The 21,349-nt window shown below is 38.9% G+C and overlaps 1 protein-coding gene across 1 annotated transcript in view; it reads right to left on the bottom strand.

The window, feature by feature from the left end:
• LOC150075741 (vesicle-fusing ATPase 2-like) overlaps nt 1–21,349 on the bottom strand; it is a 243,134-nt gene that overhangs the window by 132,366 nt on the left and 89,419 nt on the right. Inside the window, exon 8 of the mRNA XM_090387859.1 lies at nt 8,316–8,404. Within this exon, the coding sequence (XP_090243985.1) occupies nt 8,316–8,404 (89 nt within the window). The remainder of the gene's footprint in view (nt 1–8,315; nt 8,405–21,349) is intronic.

The raw sequence follows: 21,349 nt of genomic DNA, 5'->3' as shown, positions 1-21,349 counted from the left end.
TTTTTCATTAAATAATCTTGCGAAATTTCAATATCATTAATTACATATTTTTTAACTTCGCTCCCACAATTTCCCTTTGCCACAAAAGGCTTTTCATTTGTAAATATCGATGCAAAATAACTGTTGAGTTCATCTGCAACGGCAGCTGGTGTATTTATTACTATCCCCTTTCCCTTACATAAAGGTCCGATCTGGTTTGCCCTGCTCTTCTTGGCATTTATATATGTGAAGAATTCTTTATCCCCCCTCTTTGCTCTGTTTGCTAGTGATTTCTCATAAACTGCCTTTGCCTGTCGAACCTTTAAGTTGATATAAGTTGATCTGTAACCAAATTACAAAGGAGGTTAGGCAGACGAAGGCAGATTACGAGAAATCTTTGGCAAAGGATGCAAAGAAAAACAGCAGAGTTCTTTACTTATGTAAACTCTAGAAGGAAGGGGATGAATCAGATTGATCCACTTGATATCGATGGTTCGACTGTTGATGATCCTGCTCAGGTAGCCAACAAATTAAATGAATATTTTTCATCGACATTCACACATGAGGAGTTATTCACCGAGGGGAATGCCAGAGGTGTATTCAACTCTGGCAGTAAGCTAGATAATCATGTAATAACTGAGAGTAAAGTGGAGGAGAAATTGCTGAAGATAAACACAAGAAATGCACCCGGGGTGGATGGGATCTATCCAGTTATATTAATGGAGGCAGCGAAGGAAGTAAGCAAACCCTTAGCCATAATTATGAGAGATTCCTTGGACTCAGGGGATGTACCCATAGACTGGAGATGTGTAAATGTGACCCCAATTCACAAAGGAGGATCAAAGGCTGACAAAAGTAATTTTAGACCTGTGAGTTTAACTTCTGTTCCAGAAAAATTAATGGAGGCACTGGTTAAAGAAGCACTGCAGGATCATCTAGACAAGACTTCAGTTATAGCTCGAACAAAGCATGGTTTTGTTAAGGGAAAGTCTTGCCTGACCAATTTGATTGGATACTATGATGCAGTCACAAAAGAACTGGATGCAGGGAATAACTTGGATATTATATATTTGGATCTTAGAAAGGCTTTTGATACTGTTGCACATGGAAGACTACTGCACAAATTGGAGAAGTGTGGCATTGGAGGCAAATTGCTGCTATGGATAAAGGGGTGGTTGAGGGGGAGAAGACAGAGAGTGGTAATCAATGGACACTGCTCATCGTGGACTAATGTTATTAGTGGAGTCCCTCAGGGTTCAGTGTTGGGTGCATTATTGTTTTCTGTATTTATAAATGATATTGATGATGGTATATCAAGCTTAATGTCCAAGTTTGCAGCCGATACAAAGTGTGGCAGGGTTGTTAAGAACACTACTGACGCTATGCTGCTGCAACAGGATCTGGAAAGGTTGAGCAGATGGGCTGAGAAGTAGAAAATGAAGTTTAACATTGACAAATGTAAAGTGCTACATATGGGAAACAGCAACCCCAGAGCAATATATCAGCTCTGTGGTACTACACTGACAGTGGTAGAGAATGAAAAGGACATGGGGGTAATTGTGTAGGCAGATATGAAGTTCTCTGAGCAGTGCAGACGGGCTGCAAGAGTAGCTCATGGTGTCTTGTCAATGATATACAGGAATTTTTCTAGCAGGGATAAGGAGGTGATTATTCCCTTGTATAAGGCAATGGTCAGGCCACACCTTGAGTACTGTATACAGGTCTGGAGGCCTCATTTCAAGAAGGATGTAGAGCTGCTGGAACGAGTACAGAGAAGGGCAACAAGATTAGTGAATGGAACAAAGGGTTGCTCTTACGAAGAAAGGCTTAAGTTTTGCAAATTACAGTGTCTGGAGACTGGGCACCAGTGAGGTGATCAGATAGATGTGTATAAAGCCTTGAATGGTTTGAGCATGCTCAATGCCGATGGGATTCTTCCTCTTGCTCAGAATAATCACCTGAGAGGGCATAAATTCAGATTGAGGAAAGACAGAAGTAGGATAGATGTGCGAAAATTTGCCTTTAGCCAGTGGGTAGTTGGTTGGTGGAACAGACTTCCATCCCTTGTTGTGGAAGTTGATAGCCTGAATAAATTTAAGGCTCAGCTGGACAGTTATTTCGAACGAACGGAGGAGTGAAGTGGAAGTGTTTTGTTTGGCTAATGCTGCATAAGCTTGCTTTCTTGCATCATATGCCTCTACTAATACTAATGGATGAGTATGTATTTGACGGCAAGCAGGTAATACATTTGCAATCAGATTGTATGGCTGGATAAAAACAGGATGGCAGCAATGGTATCCTGGTTTGGGGAATGTTTTCGTGGAAATCACTCAGTCCCCTTATCTCCATACTGAACACATCCTTACTGCCCGATCCTACCTCAGTATTGTTTTGGAAAAGTTTTTCCGTACACAGTGGCTGTGTATCCAGATGGCACTGGACTCTTTGAACAATACAGTGGCTCGTGTCACAAGGCTCGCCCTGTGCAGAAATGGTTCGAGGATTATGTCCAAGCATTTTGTGTGTCCTGTCTGCCAAATTCCCTCCCAACATCAATTCCATTGAACGTTTGTAGGATGCAGTGGAATGTACAAAAACTGACATTTTTAAGATTCAGTTCTCTGTATTGCAAAATTGTTCCACGAACTGCACTGTTGGCTAGTGAACAAATTCTCCTGATATGATCGTATTTAAGTTAAATAATATTTAATTCAATGCTTTCAAAAATTCATTTGGCACACTGCATCTAGACAGAGTATAAATGAGTGTATTCTAAGTTTTTACAGCATGAACATTATATGTTCATGCAGTAAAAAAAGTGTTTTAAAAGTCAGCAGACTTTTGACTGCCTTAAGTAAATGCTATGACTTTACAATTCACAGTAAAGTATGTCAACCATTTAAACATAAAATGTACTCATCCATATGTTGAGTGCACAGTGGAGAAGCAAGTTACAATTAGCAAATTTATGTCTAAAACTAATCAGCACTTAAAAAATATATAAATTTGTGATTAAATAATATCACTTTAATCAGTCTTTAAATGAGAATTTAAAGACTGATTAAACTGATTAAAATTATCTTCTTCGCAGATGATGTCCATCAATAAATATTTTAATAAATGGGCATCATGTTACAAACTCCACATGCACAATGACTGAGAACAGGGATGCCATAAGAAGCATCTAAAATCCACTTTAGTGTTCACACAGCCTATTTTCTCCAGTTGGAGAACAATATCAAAATATTATTTATTATGGTGTATAGAGCGTTAGCAGGCGCCTCCGTAGCCAAGTGGGAAGGAGCAGCAGTGCATAGCACATGCTTCTTGATTAGACCGGGGTTCGAGCCCATCACCACTAAATACGGAGGATGCAGAAAGGTCAGGGAATGACCACCGCATATTCCCGGAGCAATATGGCCTTAGTTGCTAATGCTCCTAAAAACCAAACAACAACAACATGGAGTGTTAGAAAACCAATGGAGTGCAGAAAACTCACTACACTATCATTATAGGGCTTAGAGGGGAACAGGCATCCTGTGTTATCAGATACTCAGTCCAAAACACTGAGGGATCCAATATCTTTCTATTTCAGAAGATTTAGGAGAAGTCCGGTTGACCTGCCTCCCTAAAATCCACTCATGCACACCTTCTCGATGGTAAGCCCTATTACGTCAGGTGACAACGAACATGTAGAGTGATTCTTCACCACTCTACACAAATGTGTAGAGTGGTGAAGAGGAAGATACCAAACCCTCCAGCACATGATAGAACAACAAAACAAATAGACCCCAATCCCCAGCGACTTTCACTCTTCCTCTTACAGCAGCGAGAGGATCAGAGCGGAAGCAGAGGGTGCTAAGAATCTCTGGGTATGACCAGGCTGCCATGCACGGAAACTGAACTTGGCCTGTTACAACATAAGATCGCTCATCGGTGAAGAGAGGATATTAGAGGTGGAAAAGGAATTAGAAAATGTGAATTGGAATATCATCCGTTTGGCTGAAACAAGAAGAATAAATGAATCACTTAAGTTAATCAAGTGGAAACCTGCTGTACACTAATTGAAACAGTGAAAGGAGCGAAGGTAGAGTTGGCTTTTTGGTCCATAAAGATATAAAAAAGAACATTTTGGAATTCAAAAGTACATCACCAAGGGTGATGTACTTGGTGATGTACATCACCAAGGGTGTCAAGACTACTACTCAGGATTTCTAAGAGGTACAAGCTAAAGGTTATAATGATTTATGCACCAACATCGAGCCATGATAATGAGGAGGTCGAAGAAATGTACACTGAAATTGAGTCTTTTAGATGAGCAGAAAACCCACCCACTATCATTATGGGGGACTTCAATGCTAAGGTTGGAAAGGGACAAAACAGTGAAAAAAGGAGAACTATAGGAAATTTTGGAATTGGTGAAAGAAATGAGAGGTGTGCTTAGGTGGTAGATGACTTTCATCAACCGGTGAAATACCACCACTTTGCTTATTGGAGGCTTGAAGTGGTGAAACCCATGTTTAGTCTCTAGAGCAAAGTTTCCGGCACCCCCCTTCCCCCATACTTCTCCTTCAACCCATGCACGGTACTAAGTACTATAGGTTTTGATACCTTTCGTGTTTGGGGTTTTCATAAAAAAAAAAAAAAAAAGAATTTGCAGAATCTGAAGGAATTTCAGTAATGAACATTTTTTGTCAAGAAAAGGGTGAACAGAAAGTGGACATGGAAGAGCCCAAATGGATTAACAACTAAAGAAATCGACTTCATCCTCACTAACAGAAGATATATTGTGAACGATGTTACCATCCCGAACAAGGTAAACGTTGGAAGTAATCACAGAATGGTAAGATGCACACTTGATATAGATGTAAGAAAAGAAAGGAAAAAACTTGACTCGAGTAAATAATTCGAAGGTCTTTGAGATGACAGAAGAGAAAAAGCAGTATGTACTGGAACTTAAGAACAAGTTTGAGCTTCTGAAGACCTTTTCAGGACCAAGATATCAACAAGGAATACAACAATTTTCTTAAAGTGATAAAGCCCGAGAAACCTATAGGTAAAAATAAATCCAAAGAAGAAAAAATTAGTCAAGAAATGCTTGTCGTGATGAAACGAAGACAACAAATAAAGAACAAGGTAAACACTGACAAGTTCAAAATTGAGTAAACTGAGTTATGTAAAGCCATTAGAAAGAGACTCAGAGAGAACATAAGAAGATTTAACAAAAGAAAAGTATAACAAGCATTAAGGGAAAACAAAACTTAAATTAGCATCCATAAGCAGTAATACAGAAAGACAAATGATACTAAAACTGAAGAATAGCGATGGTGTACTTATAAATAGCAGAGAAGGCATAATTCAAATAGCAGAAGACTACTATAGAGAATTATACAAGGAGCAAGGAAATGAAGGCAGCAGCGGGGAAGATGGATCACAAATCAAAAACACATACAACATACCTGGTTTCCTTCCTGATGAGGTAGAACATGTATTGAATAAAATGAAGAACCAGAAAGCCCTGGGGCAAGATGATGTTACTGTAGAGTTGTTACAATTGGGAGGAAGAGACATGACACAGAAACTGGAAAGACTCTTCACAAAATGCAAAAAGGTGTGACCTGTAAGGAGCAGAACAATGCAATCATAGTTTTGCTGCATAAGATAAAAGATAAATCAAAAATTAGAAATTATAGACCAATTAGCTTGTTATCTCACATCTACAAGTTGTTCACAAGGGTCATTACTAACAGATTAGAAAGAATACTTGATGAGAATCAACCGAAAGAGCAAGCTGGCTTTAGGAGAAGATTCTCAACTATGGATCACCTTCATGTAATATCACAGTTACTGGAGAAAGCAAATGAATATAAAACACCATTATGCCTGGCATTTGTGGATTAAAAAAAGGCATTTGACTCCATACAATATAAGGCAATGTTTCGGGCACTGGAAAGACAAGGCATAGATATCCCATATATTATGATTTTGAAGAAAATATATGAGAATGCAAAGACAGTAATAAATTTAAAATTGAGAAAGGAGTTCGACAAGGAGACACAACATCTCCGAAGTTGTTTACACTGCAGCCCTTGAGGAAGCTTTCAGAAGATTAGACTGATCGGAGAAAGGAGTCAATGTGAATGGAGAGTACCTAAACCATTTACGATTTGCAGATGACATTGTTATCATAAGTCATGATCCCAAAGAATTAGAGGAAAATCTTAATCAGTTATGCAGAGTTAGTAAGGATTTTGGACTAAAGATGAATATGGCTAAAACAAAAGTAATGATGAACAAGTATGCCACAGAAAGGGATATAACCATTGAAGGAGCAGTAATTGAAACAGTGGATTCATATACTTATCTGGGACAAGTCATCAGCTGTAATAATGATAAATGGCTGGAAGTCAAGAGAAGAATAAATTTTGGATGGACAGCATTCAGGAAATATAGTCACATACTGAGGAGCAATATCCCAATTTGTCTAAAACATAAAATAACGAACTGATGTATACTCCCCACTATGATTTATGGAAGTGAAACTTGGGCTCTCAACAAAAGAATGTAAGAGAAGCTGAGAACTACACAGTGAAAAATGGAACAAATTATATTAGGAATCAGATTGTTAGGTAAGAAGAGAAATAGAAATACATGGATTAGGCAGCAAACTCAAGTACAGGACATTCTTATAAAAACTAAAGAACTAAAATGGTCTTGGGCAGGTCACATAGCTCGAAGACATGATGACAGATGGACTAAGAAAATAACAGAATGGTACCCAAGAGGAGCTAGAAGAAAACCTGGAAGACAACGACGGAGATGGACAAATGAAATTCATGAGCTCGTGGGTAGTAAATTGATGGCCATTTCACAAAACAGAAGGAACTGGAAAGTTGCTGGAGAGGCCTTCATCTTGCAGTGGATTGAAAATGGCTGATGATGATGAAGTATTAGAATGGTTTATTTCTTGAAAGAATTCATTACTCTAAATTTTCACATTGTATTTATGAGGGGAGTTCAAAAAATATTTGTATTCACACAGTAGTTGTAATAGAAGGTTGAAACAAATACATGTATTACACTTTTTCATTGTAGTCACCAGACAAAATGACACATTTTTGCCACCTCTCAATACACTTTCACAGGCCAGTTTTATAGAGGTCTGTCCTTCAAACCATGATTTGGCAGTAGAAATAACAGCAGCAGCAGAAAAGTGTTTTCCACAAAGAAAGGACTTCAGGGCAAGAAAGAGGAAGAATCTGAAGTGCCAGGTCAGGGGAACAAGCAGAGTGCAGAAATATTTCAGTTTTTCCTAGCACGTCGATAACATTTCATATGCACATCATACCTTTTTCCTTCTTCTGGTAAGGGGTCAGAGGTCTGGGAACCCACGTAGCAGACACTTTACTCATATGCAACTGTTGATGGATGATGTTCTCCACAGAGCCTACACTAATTTGCAACTCTGCAGCTAGTTCTTTGATGCTAATATGGCAATCTTCCAGGATTTGTGCCTTAATTTTTGCAACACTTTCTTTTGTTACAGTAGTTGCTGCACATCCTGGGATTTCTTCATCATGCACTGAGATTCTTCCACATTTGAACTGTTTATACCAATGTGCAACAACACTGTAACCTGGGCAGTCTTCTCCATAAACAGGACCATTTCTTTATGGACTGTTTGTGTGTTTCCCCTTACTGAAAGAGGAACCAAATTGCTGATCTGTATTCCATTTTATTCACTGTGACACTTCACTTCTATTCCTATATATTTAGTATAGTCATTGGTATAATTATGGAAATAAGAAGCCACAGTGAGGAACATTGGCAAAACATAATTGTAAAAAACAATAATGATTTTTTTTTTTTTTTTTAAGTGGAACATTGTCAAAGTAATTTTGTTGATAACTGCTTGGCAGTTTTGTTGTTCTTGGTTTTCTCAACTGCAGGCTTCTCATTTCCAAATTTTAATCAACAGCCAAAGTAGTTAAAAAAAATAAATGGAAATAAAATAATCTATTTAATGAGGTTAATAAATAATAACACATATATAAGTTGACAAAAAGAGTAGGCAGCCAGTTCTGCTGATTGAGCAACATTGTTGTTTACCTGCATATGCAGAAGATGAAGATGAATTTAACACTTTATGCTTGTTTAGGCTTATTGCCTAAAAATTGAAAAAGTTCAAAAACCAACAATTCCTAGGTCCCAAGTTTGCCATTTTTAGTTTACCTAAATATAGTGTAATATGACAACTCATATATTATAAATGTTTTATACTACATATATTGATATTACACTACAGATCTATACACAATATGCAGAAAAATCTCTACCTTTTTGCTTGTCCTATAAGATTTACAATAGCACCTTCTGCTTTCTCAAATACTACCATAGTATCCGGGAATACAAGACCAACTTTAGTCTGCAGAATAGAACAGAACAAAATTCATATTATTTTTCAGAAAATGTTATTTTTACACTTCACATCAGGTCTGTAAGCTACACTGGTTTCTTCATTAGATTTGTTCACATGGAGATAATTTAGTTTAAAGGTAAGGTTAAATCTAAATATTAATTAATCCTACTGTATAATAAAGTTTTTAATAACAGTAATAATATAAAATACAAGAGCTGTTTGATAAAAGAATGATCAAAAAATTTTTTGTTCACAATGTATCTTTATTAGTCATCCATATTTTGATGGTCCTATTCAGAGTGTACCCCATTTCATGAAATGCACTTACTCCAATGTTTCTGCCATTCTTCAATAACATTGTGGAAGCCATTTTTTAAGATTTCATTTGAGAACCACCTCCGATGCCTTTACAACCTCTTCTGACCACTGGAAACATTTTCCTCACAGCGTGCAAGGTCAGGGCTTTACAGCAGATGAGGAACACGGAACACATATTAATACTGGCTAAGTACTTGATGACGGTATGAGCAATGTGAAGTCTCACACTGTCGCGACGCAGCATCCACTCACTTGCATACAGTTGTGCTCATTTGCAATGAATGTGATCCTTCAAAGTGTGCAGTACACTTCTGCAATACGGTCCTGTAACAGTCGTGTGATGTGGCTGGTAAACCATTCCCTGAATGTCCAAAAGAAAGAGATGACCATAACCTTTCCTGCAGAAGCCACAACTTGGTTTTTTTTTTAAGGTGACTTCCAAACAGAACTTTGTTGCTTGCACTCGGGGTCGAAATGATGAAGCCATGTCTCATCCACTGTTATCACCTTGCACAGAACCTCCCCATCTTCACTAACCATCTGTTGCAGCTCCTGACAAACCTCCATGTGAACTTGCTGTTGTTACTCACGTGTGAGTAGTCTTGGAACTCACCAAGCACAAACACATATGATATGGGTCAAAGTAATGCTTGTACTCACCTAAAGAATTCTTGTTTGTTGCCACAACAGCTGATGTTGATAAGTTGTTCTGAGGGTAGCAGCAAATGAGGGGGGGATAAAGCTTGGGATACAAACCTAAATAACTTCAAGGGGTGTGTCAGGGTAGTAAACTACAGAAGATTACTTGGCCTTAAGTGTTGCTGATATAATAAGTCTAACAGAAATGTGATGCCACCCGGAAATTGGGGATGACGAATTCCACTACAGTATGTATAATGTAATTAGGAAAGCTAGGGAAGACAGAAGGATGGAGGAGTCATGCTTCTCATCAAAAGAAGCCCAAGCAGCTTGAAAACAGCTTTTGCCGAGTCTGAAGTTATGCCTGCCGAGATAGAATCTGTGTGGTATGGTTAAGTTAGAAGCAAAGGTATAATGAGAGTAGGAGTTATCTACAGACCAGATGATTGTGAAGAATAAGACAAGAGACTTTACATGTAGATGGAATGGGCAAGCAAGAATATCTTATGTCATTCATAGTAACCAATATGGTTACTATGAATGACATTTGACCACACCATAGTAACCAATCCAATCAAATTGGTTACTATGGTGTGGTAAAACAAGACTTTCCCTTAACAAGCCCATGCTGTGTCTGAACTATAACTGCAATCTTGTCTAGATGATCCTGCAGTGCTTCCATTATTTTCCCCAGAAATGGATGACTGTGGAGTTGACTGGTCAAATCGAGCAAAAAAAGATAGCATGGAACTAGGGTTGTCAGACATCCTTTATTTCAAAAGACAATCCTTTATTTTAGCCAAACTGTCCTTGTCCTTTGTTGAAATGAGAAAGGATGTAATTTGTTGTCCTTTATTTTCATTTTTCAATGCCTGTGCCTCGTAATGGCAGTGGCAGATTTCCACACAGGCCTATGCTTCAGACTCCACATTCGCAGGTTCCCCCAAACTGACAAAAAATTACAATTTCATTTCAAAGCTTTAACAGGGGATATGTTAAAAAAACCCTCAAATGCAAAATCTGCCACTAAGAATCATAAAGAGATAATCTTAACCTATTCTAGCCTCTCCAGCTCATAAATGTAGTTTCACGAACAACATGCACTTAACTTCATACTTCTCGATGAAATTATATATATATTTTTTGACAAAGCATAAAAACTTGAACCTGTGTGTCCATGATCTAATTTTCATGAAAATCGTCCGACTGGTAGATAATTAATAAAATCATAGGTATCAGAAAAATCGTTTTTTATAATATGGAGTTCAATAGCTTTGTTTAAACTGTTTTTCCTATACTTTACAAAGAAATATTTATCTATTTCATTTACATGGTTATAGGCACCTATATATTTCATGTTATATACAAACATATTTTGAAAACATATTTTATTTTTTAGCCACAAAAATGGAATTTCTCCCAAAAAAGAAGAGGCTTTGTTTTTATAACAAAAATTGGGAGCAAGAAAATGAATGGCTAGCTTCAACAAATGATCCTCATGAGGTGAAATGTCTCTTATGAAGAAATGTATTTAAAGTTGGTTATACAGGCATCTTAGCAGTTACTCAGTATAAAGACTCACAAGCTCATAAATCAGCTCAAAAATTGACAAATTCTTTAAATATTCTTGATAGGTATCTTGTGAAAAAGAATACGAAAGAAGAGAATTTAGTTACTGCAGCTGAAATAACTCATATTTATCATTCGATTAAGCATCACCATTCTTATAACTCATTAGATTTTGCTTATAACTTTTGCTTTCATAAAGGTGACTACAGAGGTCTCAGACAGTTTTTAAATTCTGTACAATGGGATCAACTGATGATGTTACCAACAGTGAATTCTAAATGGGGAGCCTTCAGGGACTTAATTTTGGAGGCTACTAGGCTTTCATTCCAACTAAGAAATACTGTTCAAGGTTTAGGCCTAAATGGATGTCAGATGTATTAATGAAGCTAGTGGCAGAGAAGAAGAATGTATGGGATGCATATAAAGTATCAGGCAATACAGAAGCCTATGGCAGGTATAAACTAGTTCAAGTCAAAAAGGAGGTTAGGCAGGCAAAGGATGCAAAGAAAAAAACAGCAAGGAGTTCTTTACTTATGTAAACTCTAGAAGGAAAGGGATGAATCAGATTGGACTACTTAATATAGATGGGTTGACTATTGATGATCATGCTCACGTAGCTGATAAACTGAATGAGTATTTTGCATCTACATTCACACAAGGAGTTATTAAATGAAGGGAGTGTCAGAAGTTTATCAAATGCTAACAGGAAGCTAAGAGATTTTGTAATAACAGAGAGCAAAGTGGAGGAGAAATTGTTGAAGTTAAACATAAGGAAGGCACCTGGGGTGGACAGGATCTATCCAGTTATATTAAAGGAGGCAGCAAAGGAAGTAAGCAAACCCTTAGCCATAATTATGAGAGATTCCTTGGACTCACTGAAGCTCTCATACCTTGGACCCCATGGACTGGAGGTGTGCAAATGTATCACCAATTCACAAAGGAGGTTCAAAAGGTGACACAACTACAGACCTGTTTGTTTAACTTGTGGTCCAGGGGAAAATAATGGAATCACTGGTTAAAGAAGCATTGCAGGACCATCTAGACAAGACTGCAGTAATAGTTAAGACACAGCATGGGTTTGTCAAAGGTCTTGTCTGACCAATTTGATTGCTTACTATGGTCACAAAGGAACTGAATACCAAAAATAATTTTGATATCATATACTTGGATTTCAGGAAAGCTTTTGATACTGTTACACATGGAAGATTGCTGTACAAACAGGAGAGGTATGGCATCAAGGGTAAGCTGCTACAATGGATAAAGGGATGGTTGAGTGGGAGACAACAGAGAGTGGTAATCAATGGCCACTGCTCTTCGTGGACAAATGTTATTAGTGGAGTTCCACAGGGTTCGGTGTTGGGCTCACTGTTGTTTTGTATTTTTATCAATGATATTGATGAAGGTATATCAGGTTTAATGTTCAAGTTTGCAGATGATACAAAGGTTGGCAGGGTTGTTAACGACAGTAGTGACAGTATGCTTCTCTAACTGGATCTAGATAAGTTGGGAAAATGGGCTGAAAAGTGGTAAGTGGAGTTTTTTTTTTTTTTTTTATGTGAACCCCAAACACGAGAGGGATTAGAACCTATAGTACTTAGTACCGTCCTTGGGTTGGAGGTTGAGAAGACGAAAGATGATATTTGTTGACATTGGACTTGAACTTCTGTAGATTGTAATTTTCAGGAAATACGTATGAAGGAAGGTTGTTCCAGAAAACGGCAGTTGAATGAATAAATGAGGAAGATGAAAAGTTGGTTCTGTGGGTTTGAAGATGGACAGTAAATGGATGTTGGCTGGTGGCGGCACGTGTTCGGACTGTTTTGAAAGAGAAAGCGGGAATTATAGAAGCCAATTCAGAAGAACAGTGCTCATGGAAGTATCTGTAAAAGAGGCATGCAGCAGAAACAGTACGTCTATGAGAAAGCGAGTGGAGGGACTCTGTTAGAGATGAATCATTAATTAACCTAACTGCCCTCTTCTGAATGGAATCAAGAAGCCTGAGAGAGGTTTTGGAGGTACCACCCCAGATGTGGGAACAATATTCCATGGCAGGGCGGATTTGCGATTTATACAGAGTGAGCAGCTGTTTGGAAGAAAAGTAACGCCGAGAGCGAAAGAGAAAACCAAGTTTTTTAGATGCAGAGGAAACAATATTTGTAATGTGATTGTGCCAAGAGAGATTAGAAGTCAGGGTAATCCCCAAAAGAGATATATCCATTTTGCCTAGAAATCGGAGTGTCACTAAAGATAAGCAGAGGAGCAGAAGAATCCTTTTTGTGAGGTATAAGACAAGACTGAGTTTTAGAAGGGTTGAAATCAACTAAGTTGTCTTTGCCCCACTGGAGAATTACCTGAAGATCGGCATTTAAGGAATTGGTAGCAGATTTTCGAGAAGTTGAAGATGATTGAGCAGGACAAGGTTTCTCAAAATGGAAAGTGGAATGCAATGTGCTATCATCGGCAAAACTATGGATAGCATTTCCAGTCAATGGAAGAAGTTTAACATTGACAAATGCAAAGTACTGCATGTGGGTAGCAATAACCGAAGAGAAACGTACCAACTGGGTGGTACTACACTCAGGGAAGTGGAAAGTGAAAAGATCTGGGGGTAATTGTGAAGCCAAATATGAAGTTTGCTAAGCAGTGCAGACGGGCTGCCAGGGCAGGTCATGGTCTTGTCATATAGGAATTTTGCTAACAGAGACAGGGAGGTGATAATCCCATTATAGAAGGAAATGGTCAGGCCACATCTAGAGTTCACTGTGTACAGGTCTGGAGGCCTCATTTTAGGAAGAATGTGGAGTTGCTAGAACAAGTACAAAGAAGGGCAACAAGATTGGTGAGGGGAACAAAGGGGTGCTCTTACCAAGAAAGGCTTAAGTTCTGCAAATTGCAGTGCCTGGAGAGTAGGCACCTGCAAGGTGATCTGATTGAGGTGTATAAGGCCTTGAATGGGTTGAGCAAGCTGAATGCTGATGGGATTCTTCGTCTTGCTCAGACTAAGAACCTGAGGGGGCACAGTTTCAAATTAAGGAAAGATAGTTGTAGAATAGATGTGTGGAAATTTGCCTTTAGCCAGCAGGTATTTGATTGGTGGAACAGGCTTCCACCTTTTGTTGTGGAAGCCAATAGCCTTTTAAGGCTATTGGGGCTTTTAAGGCTATTTTAGCCAATACATTTAAAGCTGAGCTGGACAAGCATTTGGAACAAATGGGGGGATGAAATGGGAGGGTTTTTTTTTTTTTCTTTTGGCTGATGCTGCATAAGCTTGCTTTCTTGCATCGTATTCCTTTACTAATGCTAAATCGTAGCATGAAATTGAACTCTAAACTTTACAATAATTCAAAAATTGCACCAAAAATATCATGTGGAAGAACTAAATCTGCTGCCATTGTTGGTAATGTTTTAGGTAAAAAAAGCATTGCAAATTGTTTTGGATGATTCATCATGATCCACCATTATTTTTTTGTTTACAGATTGATGCTTCTAATAGAAAGAATATGAAAATGTTTCATTTGTCAATTCAGTACTTCAACAAAGAATACGGTCCTACAAACTATTTAGTTGATTTTTTTGAAAATGCTGATGAAAGTGCAGATGGAATGTTTGAGTGCCTAAAAAATTCAATGAGTAATTTAGGATTGGATTGGCAAAGGATATCTAGTTTCAGTGCAGACAATGCAAATTAAATGAAGATGTAATTAAAGCAAACTGCCATGCTCACATTATTCATAATTTAGCTAATATTGGTGTAAATACACCACAGTTTACCCATAAGTTTAACTACATAAGTAGTGTTAAGGCATCGTTTGATTTTATCTCATATTGTGGCTACCTTCACAACGAGATACCTGGTATTGCACTACTTCAAATAAACAGCGCTTCTCTAATAGAGGAGACTACTGTTATTTATTCTCAGTGTTCATAATAGTAGTCTCCTCTATTAGAGAAGAGTTGTTTATTTGAAGTAGTGCAATACCTGGTATCTCGTTATGAAGGTAGCCACAATATGAGATAAAATCAAACAATTCCTTAACACTACTTATGTAGTTAAACTTATGGGTAAACTATGGTGTATTTACACCAATATTATATAGTTAATTTCAACCCATAACATATTATGCCTTGTGCATTTAGCCTTCTAAATATTATAATTTAGCTAAATATGCTTTCGGTAATTTAGATATTGATATAGAAAATATTGTCTTGAAAATATCTTGAAAATATTGTAATTTTTCTGTTTCAGTTAAAAGAAGGGATAACCTTAAAGAATTTCATGAGTTTGCCGAAACAGAGTTTAAGGAAATTTTAAGGCCCATACCAACTAGATGGCTTTCTTTATAACCACGTACAGAACAAATTTTGCTTTCATGGAAGGCTTTCAGCCTTTATTTCATAAGCAAACCAAAAATGCTCCTGATCTAAAACTGGACTTTGAGATGACCTCTGGTGTTGAAACAAGTGCACAAGCTATCCAAAGACATCTTTCGGAATGTGGTCTGCATGCCTATCAGCCGAAGAAGAAGCCTTTGTTGACCCAACAAATGAGGAAGAAGCGACTTGCTTGGGCTAAAACGCATGTTTCATGGACAAAAGAGCAGTGGGACACCATCATCTTTTCTGACAAATCGAAATTTAACCTGCATGGCTCAGATGGGAAGCGATATGTCAGAAGACGAAAATCGGAGGCATACCATCCTGACTGCATAACACCGACTGTAAAGTACCCTGCTGGTCAGGTGGTCTGAGGATGCATAACAAGCAAAGGGGTGGGGGCAAATTAAGTTTATTAACGGAACTGTGAATGCAGAAAACTACACTGTTATCTTGGAGGAGTGCCTGAAACCCATTATTAGGGATCACCAGACATACATCGAAAACTGCATTTTTCACAGTACTCGGCACCTTGCCACACAGCAAAATTGGCAAGTTTTATGCTATTTTGATTTAATGAGGAGTTTGTCTTCTTGTCTCACAAGGCTTAAAACTTACTTATACCAATGTTTTCCCTCATTTTTCTCCTTAAGGTGCAGTCATACCTCAGAAATGCTGGCATTACAGTGTTGGACTGGCCTGGCAATAGTCCACATTTGAACGCTATTGAAAATTTCTGGTACATAATGTCGTCTAAACTTGATCAGATGAAGCCAACAAGTAAGATTCAACTGCAGGAGAGCATCGTAAGGGTGTGGTACCACGAAATTGGTTGCCCAATTTCGTGGTACTACAAGATCCAGAATAAGTTGATTAACAACAAAATATTGAGGACTTATTTTCTGATTTACAATACATAATACTATTATGTTAACTTGTCATTTCAGTAAATGCAATAAAACGTATATTTGGTTGTCATGATTGCCATTTTTCTCATATTTCCATTAATTACGCATTTTACCCTTTGGGAAGATATTTATGGCAATTGGGTATATCAGGTGGAGTCTTTTTATTGGATTTCATTCACAGAGATATACAGGGTGATTCACTACCAGTGCGACAAACTTGCAGGAGGTGTAGGGGGCACAAAGACAAATCGGAATCACATAGCATTGCAGGGTCTGAAATGCCTTCGTCATACGGTAGAGGACGTTGAACAGGAGGTCGCGTGAACAGCTATCCCGCTGGAAGTCAGCATTTGCGAACCGGTTCCCGAGGCAGTAGGATGGACGAATATTCAAACGTTGAACTGGCCGACATGCACCTCGCGTATGTTTGTCGCACTGCGGACTGTAACGGGTGCGCTACTCTGCGCTTGTACCAGGAACGTTTCCCGCACAGGCGTGCTCCTCGTCATACGAATTTCGCATTTCGCACGTGTACACAGAAGGTTATGTGAGACTGGTTGTTTCATGAGAGGTACCATAAATCGAGAGCGAACAACGAGGACGCCAGACAATGAGGAGAATGTCCTACGTCTTGCAGAAGGCAGTACGAGTACTCGAGCGATAGGCCAACGATTGGGTATTTCCCAATCCACTGTATGGAAGATACTGTCAACAAACCAAATGAGTTCATACCATCTGCAACGCGTCCAATCATTGGAGCCTGCGGATTATCCACTCTGGAGGACTTTTGCTACTTGGTTTCTTCAACAGAGTGCGGCAGACAGCGCATTTGCTGCGTCTGTATTGTTCACGGATGAGCAAGTTTCACAAGAGAGGGAACCTTCAATCAACATAACGCCCATTTGTGGGTTTTGGAGAATCCCCATGGTACGCGAACATGTGCAACTCAATGCCGTTTCTCTGTTTGGGCCGGCACTGTTGGAGACCACCTCATTGGACCGTACCTTCTGCCCCCTCATCTGGACGGTAGGGCATACTTGATCTTTCTATAGCAAGTCCTGCCCGAACTTATTGAAGAAGCACATGTTCCTCAGTCGTTGTGCCGCTCAATGTGGTTCCAGAATGATGGGGCTCTCCCACATTACGCCAATGACGTCCGCCAACACCTAAACATTACATTTGGACAGCATTGGATAGGTCGTAGTGGTCCGGTTCATTGGCCTGCTAGATCGCCGGACCTATCATGCCTGGACTTCTTCTGCTGGGGTCAAATGAAGACATTGGTGTACAAGACTCCTGTAGATTCAGTTGAAGACCTCGTCGCTCGCATCTCTGCAGCTGCCGGGGAGATTTGAGACATGCCAGGAATCTTCCAGAACGTTAGGGATTCCATGCGGCGGCGCTGTGAAGCCTGTGTGACTGCTTCTGGTCGAACTTTCGAACACCTTCTGTAGCATGACTTTTTTGCCAATGTAAAACTTGTCATTAAAATGATTTCTGTTACACTAACAAGTTGCTGTTTCTGTTCTTTTTCTTTGCTTCTTTGTTCACGCGACCTCCTGCATGACAAAGGCATTTCGGACCCTGCAATGCTATGTGATTCCAATTCATCTTTGTGCCCACTACACCTGCAAGTTTGTCGCACTGGTAGTGAATCACCCTGTATATCCCATGTAACAAATGCATTTTGAACATTTCTGCAAAATTTCCCATAATGCAGTGCAAAACATTATTTGCAAAATTCATAAGTGATGCAGTTTTTTTGTCTGCCACTCTACATCAGATACAAGTTGATCTGCAACAGTACCACAAAAAAAGAACCCTGGGGACCTGAGCGGGATATCATCATTCTTCTCTTTCTTGGTGATTTCCTTCTACTTTTGACTCTCTCTCTCTCTCTCTCTCTCTCTCTCTCTCTCTCTCTCTCTCTCTCAGAGTAATTAATTAGGATTTGGGATTTTTTTTTTTGGCTGGTGTAGCATAAGCCTCGGGCTTCCTTGCACCATGTAGCTAATAATAATAATAATAATAATAATAATAAATAGGTTAGAGATGCCAAGACTGCATATGGGAAAGCATTGTTTAAGAGAGAAAAGAACGAGAACAAGGAATTTCACATATGTGAATACAAGAAGAAAGCTAATCAGATCGGACCCTTGTGCACTAGGTTTAGCAAATTCTTAGATAACCAAACTCAGGATGCAGATGAACTGAATAAGTACTTTGCATTTGTCTTTGCATCTGAGGAGAGGCTGTGAGTGAGGCTGAGCCATATTAATTTACCAATTTCATAATTACAGATGATTGTTTATTAGAAAATCTTTTGAGCATAAAGGCAAGTAAGGGTCTCTGAGTTGATGGCATATACCAGTAGTTTTGAGGGAATCCGCCAGAGAGTGTATTAAACCATTGAGGTTAATTATGAGGGCATCTTTGGAGTCGGGGGAGATTCCTTTGGATTAAAGAAGTGCCATGTATTGCCAATACATAAAGGCAATTCTAAGAGTGAAGTTAGTAACTACAGACCAGTTAGTCTGACTTCGTTGGTAGGAAAAATCATAGAAGCAATGATTAAAAGTGCAATCCAGGGACATGGCATTCTGAAGGATACACAACATGGCTTTGTTAAGAGAAAATCATGTTTAACTAACTTAGTACACTATTTTGACACAGTTACTCATCAGCTAGATTTAGGGAACAATTTCGACATAGTTTATTTGGATTTTAGCAAAGAATTTGACTCGGTCCCTCTTGAGAAGTTACTATATAAGTTTGAACAGGATGGGATTACTGGTAAGATTCTAAGATGGATTTTTGAGTGGCTGCAAGGTAGAAGGCAGAGATTAATGGATAGTCTTCAGATTGGTGTAACATTAGAGTGTGGATCCCTCAAGGATCGGTTCTTGGACCAACACTCTCATTTTCATAAGTGACACAGATGAAGGGATAGAACCCGTGATGTCAAAATTTGTGGATGACAAAGATTGGTAAAGTTGTTAATGATCAGTGCCAAGCACTGCTCCTTTGGGATGACTTGAACGTACTTCAAAGATGGTCAGAGAAGTGGCAGCTATGTTTTAATGCTACTAAATGCAAGGTCTTACACTTGGGAAAGAGCAACTCCAAAATAAATTATAAACTTGGTTGGATTCAACTGGCATCAGGCACTTATCAGGTGACCTACTGAGATTTATAAAGCAATGAGAGGGATTAGTAAATTGAACAAATGTGGTATTTTCACTGTTATAAAGATTGTTTGTTTGTTTTTTTAGGAGCATTAGCAACTAAGGCCATATTGCTCTGGGATATGCGGTGGTCATTCCCTGACCTTTCCACATCCTCCGTATTTGGTGGTCACGGGCTCGAACCCCGGTCTAATCAAGAAGCGTGTGCTACGCACTGCTGCTCCTTCCCACCTGGCTACGGAGGCGCCCTGTTATAAAGAATTACAGAACTAGAGGGCCATAAATTCATATTTTATAGGCTGAGGTTCAGATTAGATTGTAGGAAGTTTTCTTTTAGCGAGGGAGTCATTCATTGCTGGAACAAGCTGTCCTTGCAGGTAGTTCAGGCTGACTATTTGAACAAATTCAAAAGTCAACTAGATAGTTACCTGTATGAGGAGGGAGTGTATGTAGCATCAGCAAAAAAAAAAATCAAAAAAAAAAAAAAAAAAAAAAATCAATTTCACACATCCATTCCCTCTAAAAGTCTGTTCAGTTCCTCCTTGCATTTATTTAAGCTATCAACTTCCACAACAGATGAAAGTCTGTTCAAACAATTAACCAACCGCTGGCTTAAGGTAAATTTCTGCACATCTATTCTACAACTGTCTTCCTCAATTTGAATTTATGCTCCCTTAGGTTCGTAATCTGAGCAAGTGGAAGAATCCCATCAGAATTCCGTGCTTGTTTTGCCCTTGTTGTCCTTGTTTTTTTAGGAGCATTAGCAACTAAGGCCATATTGCTCTGGGATATGCGGTGGTCATTCCCTGACCTTTCCACATCCTCCGTATTTGGTGGTCACGGGCTCGAACCCCGGTCTAATCAAGAAGCGTGTGCTACGCACTGCTGCTCCTTCCCACCTGGCTACGGAGGCGCCCTGTTATAAAGAATTACAGAACTAGAGGGCCATAAATTCATATTTTATAGGCTGAGGTTCAGATTAGATTGTAGGAAGTTTTCTTTTAGCGAGGGAGTCATTCATTGCTGGAACAAGCTGTCCTTGCAGGTAGTTCAGGCTGACTATTTGAACAAATTCAAAAGTCAACTAGATAGTTACCTGTATGAGGAGGGAGTGTATGTAGCATCAGCAAAAAAAAAAATCAAAAAAAAAAAAAAAAAAAAAATCAATTTCACACATCCATTCCCTCTAAAAGTCTGTTCAGTTCCTCCTTGCATTTATTTAAGCTATCAACTTCCACAACAGATGAAAGTCTGTTCAAACAATTAACCAACCGCTGGCTTAAGGTAAATTTCTGCACATCTATTCTACAACTGTCTTCCTCAATTTGAATTTATGCTCCCTTAGGTTCGTAATCTGAGCAAGTGGAAGAATCCCATCAGAATTCCGTGCTCAACCCATTCAAAGCCTTATACACCTCAATCAGATCACCTCGCAGGTGCCTAGTCTCCACTGCTGCAATTTGCAGAATTTAAGCCATTCTTGATAAGAGGACCCCTTTGTTCCCCTCACCAATCATGTTGCCCTTCTCTGTACATGCTCAAGCAACTCAATCCTTCCTAAAATGAGACCTCCAGAACTGTATGCAGTACTCAAGGCGTGGCCTGACCATTGCCTTATACAAAGGTTCTACCACTCTAAGTGTACCACATTTAAGTGTACCACACTTAGAATGGTAGAACCATTAGAGTGGTAATCCCCTCCCAGAGAAATGTACCACACAGTTGGTACATTTCTCTGGGGTTATTTCTACCCATATGGAGTACTTTGCATTTGTCAATGTTAAACTTCAGTTGCCACTTCTCAGACCATCTGCCCAAATTTTCTAGATCTTGTTGCAGTAGCACACTGCCATTACTGTCAGTATCATCCAACCTTTGTATCATCCAAACTTCAACAATAAGCCTGATATACCTTCATCAATATCACTGATAACTATACAAAACAACAGTGGGTCCAA

This window comes from Mastigoproctus giganteus, chromosome 13, assembly GCF_048544385.1.
Source record: "Mastigoproctus giganteus isolate SK-2022 chromosome 13, ASM4854438v1, whole genome shotgun sequence".
NCBI classification, from domain to species: Eukaryota; Metazoa; Arthropoda; class Arachnida; order Uropygi; family Thelyphonidae; genus Mastigoproctus; species Mastigoproctus giganteus.
The sequence above is the reverse complement of the archived record's forward strand: the minus strand, read 5'-3'. Positions and strand labels throughout refer to the sequence as shown.